At 35.7% G+C, this 7,415-nt stretch overlaps 1 protein-coding gene across 1 annotated transcript; it reads right to left on the bottom strand.

Annotated features, from left to right (window-relative positions):
• Window positions 1–958: 958 nt before the first annotated feature.
• LOC110032464 lies at window positions 959–4,381 on the bottom strand (the record flags this gene model as incomplete). Its single annotated transcript, XM_020736108.1, has 3 exons — window positions 959–2,432; window positions 3,233–3,408; window positions 4,282–4,381. Coding segments are annotated over 3 exons (1,750 nt in total), but the record flags the coding sequence as incomplete, so codon positions are not given.
• Window positions 4,382–7,415: the final 3,034 nt, after the last annotated feature.

Raw genomic sequence — 7,415 nt, 5'->3', positions numbered from 1 at the left:
TAGAAAGAGCAGTTTGTGGCTCCTTACGTGTTAATTTCAAAAAAAACGACTACAAAGTTTTTTTGGGAAAACCAGGATCTCTTCTAGAAAATAAAAAACAGGAGATCCTAGGGGTTCCGTTTTTTTCATTACAACTCTACCAAAAAAAGGATAAAAACAGTATCTAAAAGAAGAAAAGCCTAAAAATACATGTATCAAACCAAAAGGTATACCCAAAAAGTAGATGTATAAGAAAAGTAGCAAGGTAAGAAACTTGTAAGCCGAAGAGCGACTTCACGAGGGCAGGGATCCGACAAAGTAACCTAAGTAACCTCCAAAAACCTGCAACAAAAACCTGCAACTCAAAAGGGCTGAAACATAAAGACATTGGTTAGTGTAAATGGGAAGAAAGATCATAGTGGTCCAAGTTCCTTCAAAAATCCAAACAGTAAAAACAGACAACCCGAGGCAAGAGAAGCATCCCGCAAATCTACCACCAAAATCCAACAACCTGAGCCAGTATAGCCCACCCAAGCAAAAATATTGGCAAAGGATTTTGGAGCCGTGGGCCTCCAAATATAAGAGATACTGTCCTTTAAAAATATCCAGCCTCCAACCCCCCGATAAAACCATCAAAGCAAACCAAAAATAGTGTCTCCCATACTCCATACCTCTCATAACAATCATCCCAAAACACCTCTCAACCAAAGCAAAGGAGCCCTGAGCCTCCTCGCACATCGAAACACACCAAGAGAGGTATTTGTAAATGAGCTTCCAAAAAGGAAGCCATGGGCCTCCCTTATATACCCGAGAATAAATGGTGGAGGTATCCTGGATCACCTTGCACCAATTAAAGTATAACAAAGTAGTATAGTTGCCCATAAACCGCAAAATCCAAGTCTCCAAAGTGCACAGGAAAAAGAAAAGGGTAGAGCAAATAGGAAGAGCCGAGCACAAAATCACAGCCACCCAATGAGACTTAAAAAGAAGCAACCCTGCGAATATAAGGAACATCAATATTATCACCAACCAAGAGAGTATTTAAAGGAGGAGGGGGAGTAGATCCCACTCTATAAGTTTGAGCGGAACTTCCTAATTTAGCGATCCAATTAGCGGGTTGATTGTCGTCCAGGTAATTGAAACTCCAAATAACATTCACATTGGATAGTAACCCTTTAATCCTTCTAATATGATAAAGAATATCCCAAGGGGCATCGACACCTTTATCTAAAATGTCAATTAAGGTACGATTATCACATTCAAAAATGATGTTCCTCCAACTTAAATAGTGAGCCAAAATAGCACCGTTTAAAATAGCCCGAGCTTCCACCTCTATAGGATAATCCGCATTAGAAGGAGAGGAGAAAAAAAGAATGCAGTCCCCCACAAAATTCCTAATAATGCCCCCACAACCAGCTTCAGAGACATTCCAACTTCCATCTGTATTAATTTTAAACAAACCTGTAGGAGGTGGAGACCATTTCACTAAAATAGGAGGATGAAGGGACCTCCTCCCTTCCAAATTCGTATGTCCCAAAGCAAGAAAATAATTGATGCCCAAAAAGAAACCATTTTTGGAATTCCCCAATCTCCATAATTTATTAATGTAAGGGATAATATTTGAGAAAACCATAGTATTATGAATCACCTTTTCTTCATGAATAATGTCATTCCTTGCCATCCATATGAACCAACAAATAATATAAGGATAGATTTGCCAAAAGTGTTTCCTCTTACGTTCTGAATTGTACCTCAAAGAGGTAAGCAAGAGGTTCCTCGCCTGAGTAATAATGTTACCAAACCACAAACCGGCCATTTTCCAAACATATAAAGAACAAGGGCACAAAAAGAAGATATGCTCAAGAGTTTCCTCCACCGAATTACACAAGCAACAGTGGGAGACAATTCTCAAACCTTTCATCTTCAGGATGTCATCGCAAGGTAAAGTTAAGCGAAATATGCGCCAAGCCAAAAAAGACATTGACGGAGTTAAAGCCCAACTCCACACATCTTGACCCCAAGGGGTGTTATGAAAGCTATATCGAGAAACATAAATAGATTTGGTAATAGAGCTAGCCAAGGGTAATTTCAACACAGGAGTATCACGCATATGAGGATCAATAGGAATGTTGGAAATGTAGGTGGCTCCCTCCATCCCCAATAAAGTAGTACGAAGAGGAAGATTCCAATGGCCATCCACCCAAGTGTCGGACACTTTGAGATTTGAAAACGTAGTATCCCTCAAATGAAGAGAGACATGTGACCAACAGTCATGCCAGAAGGAGAGATTTCCAGAACCCACGTCCCAAAATATGAAATTCTTCGCCCAGTCTCTAACCAAAAGCAGTCTCTTCCACATGATGGAGTTACCAAGCCTCCAAGTGATGAAAGCAGGATGAGAGAAGCAACAATATTTCCCATGCATGAAATTGGCCCATAAGGACTCATTTTTCCTGAAATTAAACCATTGCTTAAAGACATTAATATCAGCGATATGTTGGAAGGATTTAAAACCCAAACCCCCAACGCTAAAAGGTTTGCAAACTTTCTTCCAAGGTAGTCATCTTCTACCAGAGTGATTTCCCATCCAAAGAAACTTATTAAAGCACCTTTCAAGATTCAAAATAGTACTTTTCTTGGGTTGGAGCACTTGAAGAGTGTAAAGCGGAAGATAATGAAGGATGCTCCTAAGCAGTGTAATACGGCCTCCAAAGGATAGGAAATTATTTTTTCAATCCAAGATTCTTTTCCGAATCTTCTCTATAACCTCGTCAGACTGTATCCATCTTTTTTGGCCATTAAGAAGAAAGACCCCCGAATATTTAAGTGGAAGGGTAGAGAGAGAGAAACCCGTATAATTAGCAATCCAGGAAGTATTAGAACAGTTAATCGTGTTCCCCAAATATATGTTGCATTTACTATCATTAAAAGAGAGGTCGGAAACAGACTGAAAATCATAACTTATGAATCTCCTTCACCATGGACTTGCTTGCATTAGAGAAAAGAATCATATCATCCGCATAGGCTAAATGAGATACCGTCATATTAGACTTATGAGAATATTGCAGCTTTGGATTCTGCCTTAAAAGGTTATTAAGCATTCTTGAGAGATAATAAAAAATGAGAATAAAAATGGTCGGGGATAAAATATCACCCTATTTAATCCCACGACCCGCACTAAAAAAACCACGAGATTGGCCATTAATAAGAATGTTGTACTTGTTGCAATGAAGCCAAGATGATATGCACTTACAAAAGTCCTGAGAAAAAAACACGGGCTTTAAGAATATTCAAAATAAACTCCCAGCTAACAGAATCATAAGTCTTGCGAATGTCCAGTTTAGTAACCATATTGCCTCCTCTACATTTTTTATCAATATCAAGAATAAGCTCCTGAGCTAGCATAATATTATCTGTAACCCCCCTCCCCTGAATAAAAACAGATTGATTCAAAGAGATTAATTTGTGTAGGGGGGCTGTAGGCTTTTGACCAAAATCTTGCTAATAACCTTAGAAATCCCAGATGTTAAAGAGATTGGTCTGAAATGTTCCCACAAGCTTTTTTGGGTATTCTTAGGGATGGGAACTATAGTAGCAATAGAGAAATAATTGCTAAGGGTTTCCCCTCTAAAGAAACTCTGGACAGCCGAAACCACATGATCATTTACAGTAGCCAACATGTAATATAGAAAGCAGAAGTGAAACCATCAGGTCCCGGAGCTTTATTACAGTTAATGTCAAGAAGGATAGAGTAAACTTCCTCAACTGTAGGAATACTACAAAGGTTGAAGCATGTTCACCCTTTGTTCAGCTTTTCTGACTCTAGCATGCTCACCAAATACATCCCAATTCCAAGCCCTTAAAGCAGCAGCCACCCTTTTATGTAATTTCCAAAGAATGTAACAAGCATTTCCCACCTCCTCGCAATGTCAATTAGCTGCACTTAATCTCAAAAATTCATCATGTTTCGCCCAAACATTTAAGAACCGAAAATGATAAATAGGAGATTTTTTTGAAATAGCCGAAAGATAAGAAGAGAGGACTGTGGTCCGAGCCAGATCTAGAAAGGTGCTGAGCTTGAGAGAAATCATAGGAGGGAACCCAATGTTGATTAGCAAGGCATCTATCAAGTCTTTCAAACAATTTGCCCCTTTTCCAAGTGAATTTAGAACCTATAAAGCCCAGATCAGAGACACCTGCTAAGGCCAAAGATTCATTAAATTAGTTGATTAAAGTAGTGTCAATTCTCGTGCCTCCTAATTTCTCAGATTCATGCATCACCATATTAAAGTCTCCACCAACCATCCACTCATGATTGATGGAAGAACCCATCACAGAAAGCTTGTGCCAAAGATCAAGTCGGGAAACATTAGAAGTACCGGCATAAACAAAGGTGAGGAACCTAGAAAAAACATCCATTGTGAAATAGGTATGAACAAACTATGTATCATCAGTGACAATATCCACTGTGATATGCTTCCGCCAAAACACCCAAATTTTGTTAGAAGAATTAGCAAAAAAAAGATAAATTTATGAATTTACCCAAGATACAATCATCCAGAGGTGACTAGAGGTTCTAAAATAGCAAATATATCCACCTTATGGATCCTTGTCATCATTTTAAGTCTACCAAGGGAATGAGAACCCGCAATTTCCCTGATATACCAAATGATGACATTAAACATATTTAGACAAATAACCCTTCCTAGCAGACCTAGGTCGGGTCTGTCCATTCTCATTATTGGAAAAATAGTGATTCATCTCAAGCCCAATGTTTCCATTGCTAAGGTTATGAGATAGTTCATACAAATACGAGAGTATGAGATGCAACACACATGCATAATGGTTTTTCCTTTAAAATCTATGTGCTTTATCATAAATGGAAAAACATTATAGTTGAAAATATCTTTGAATGGTTCATGTATATTGTTAGAAAGAAGGCACCAAATGGCTTGCATACGAGAGCAAGAACAAACAATAAAGGGATGATAGAACCCAAATACAAAGACATCAAGATATCTGTTTTTTTTTTCTTAAAGAAAGGCAAAACACATATGGGGTGATAGAGATAAAGATTTAATAAGAAAGAAGCAATGGTCATGATTTATAAATTAAGGGCAGTCACCAACTCTTGCCAAAGCCTTAAGTTACATTTAAAGAAGAGAAGATAAATAATAAATATATGAATGCCACAAAATTGTGATTCCCCACACAAATAAATCATGCTCTCTCATGAATCACTAATGCTCGTACATAGATAAGCTGGAGTTCTTATAGAATAATTCAAGTTATTATGTCAATTTGATTGATTTGATCTAGATTGTATCCTGGTTTTCATGATTATTTGGTCATTAGCATTTCGTCATATTAGAAATTAAAATTAGGGTTATATGTTGTGCTCACACTTTACATAGATAGTCATAATCCTTAAACAAAATTCATATGATCATCCTCATATCATCATCTAGTTATCAATTTCTAAGTACTTATGTATGCATTCCATAGATAATTAGATGTCATTCAGTTTCTTAATCTAACATTACACTTAAACAACCAAATTTACCAAGTGGCTTATCTTGGTTTAGATGGATTAGATCTATTGTTACTAGTTTAGTTTCACCTCCCCATATTTTGAGCAAAATCATATTCATGCTTTATCATGCAAATTATGATTGAGCACTATTTTCTTTTTTTTTGCTTTGTATTCTTAGGCATTCTTAAATTTGTTTTGTTGTATATCTGAGTGGAAAAAATTACTCAGAAAAATGGCTTGATTTTATTTTTCCACATGTCAAATATATTTACAATCATTTATGTTTAAGTGTATCAATTATATTTGAGTTGAGTGTTATATGACTTGATCTAGGCTAAATTTACTTTAGCATTCTCTTCCCTCTGGTGGGCCAAACATATTTAAGTAAATTACATCTCCTCCTATTGAATTACATTCACTAAAAATATTTTGTTTGAGCAAGCTATATTTTCCAAGAAAATTTTGCAAGAACTTGTACCTTTTGATAATTCTATATACTCAACTTTTTTTTCTAGTTGTTTATACAACTTCATAATATTTTGATCTAGTTAAATGATAAATGTACTCAATTTTATTTGACCATTCAATTTCATATTAACATGTATTCATTTTAATTTTTAGTAAGGGTTAGCACTTTGATTTACTAATAAAGTTAGTCCTTAGATTTAAGATTGACAACGGCTGTGATCGACAAACTATGACCATCAATATTTTCTTATTACATGATGAGTAGCGTGTCATAACCAAATCTTATAGAATTAATTAATGGTCTAAATAACCTTAAATATGACACCTAAATTCTATATCAAAATAAAATTATTTAAACTATATTTATGATTAATTTTTTTTCTAAATTAGAAAATATATTGTTTAAAATTTTAAATTCTACTTCCAAGTAAATAATTTCCTTATAATCTAATAATATTAATATTTTTCTTAAAATAGAAAAAGTTAATGTGATAGTCAATAAATTGATTAAATCTTTGAATTAAACGTAGATTTGATGATCATTTTTTAAACTTATGAGATATCCTACTGCTTTCATTCCTTTATTTTTTTTTTATTTTTAAAGGAGTTGTTAGTTTGTCCATCGACATATACTTTCTTTTTCTGAATAAGTTTCTCTTCCGGATAATGAATGATCAGGAGAAGAGAGAAATTAGAAAAGCAGAACTTATAATAACTGTAGACAAATAAGAGAAAGAATATGGAGAACTTCCGTGCGGCCAACCTCGCGGGGATAGTTCAAGCATGTACATCTGAATATGATCAAATTAAAATAACTTGTCATATCTACAAAAAGATGTCTAGAAATCACCCACAACCAGAGATTCATGTTTGTTTTCTTGTTATGGGGTTTAAAGTGCTCCTAAGGGGACGTGTCCCACTTAATTAATTACATCTTGTGAGTTGAACAAGAATACTCTTGATCCAAGGAGTTCTGCTTACATTTAAAGTGATAAAACACAAAGCTATCAAAGGATAGTTTTTTTTAGAGTAATACTATGATGCTTTCAAAGCTCCAGCTAAGCCATGGGGAGGAGAGTGAATCTCTCACAGCCCCACATGGGCAATATAGTTATCGACACACAGAGTCTGCAAAATGACCAGATCATCCTGATGAGATATCCTGATATGTCAAAACACCTCTAGGCCATAAGAGCATATGACAAAAGACCTGATATGTCAAGATGATTTCAACAACAGCAAGAGGAGCGACAGGTGAGAGCCTAAGTGACAATGCTAGATTCCCAGACAAAAGCACAATCCAAAAAGGTGAAACCAATCCAAGCATACAGACATGCAAGAAAAGTGGGAAAAATAAGCCAAATATGAAATAAAAAAAATTCTGTACCTCTAGGTTGACGACATATTCCAAAAGAGAAAAAGGCAGCCAAATAAT

Source organism: Phalaenopsis equestris, unplaced genomic scaffold (genome assembly GCF_001263595.1).
Source record: "Phalaenopsis equestris unplaced genomic scaffold, ASM126359v1 Scaffold000949, whole genome shotgun sequence".
NCBI lineage: Eukaryota > Viridiplantae > Streptophyta > Magnoliopsida > Asparagales > Orchidaceae > Phalaenopsis > Phalaenopsis equestris.
This window is presented reverse-complemented; position numbering and strand designations above follow the sequence as displayed.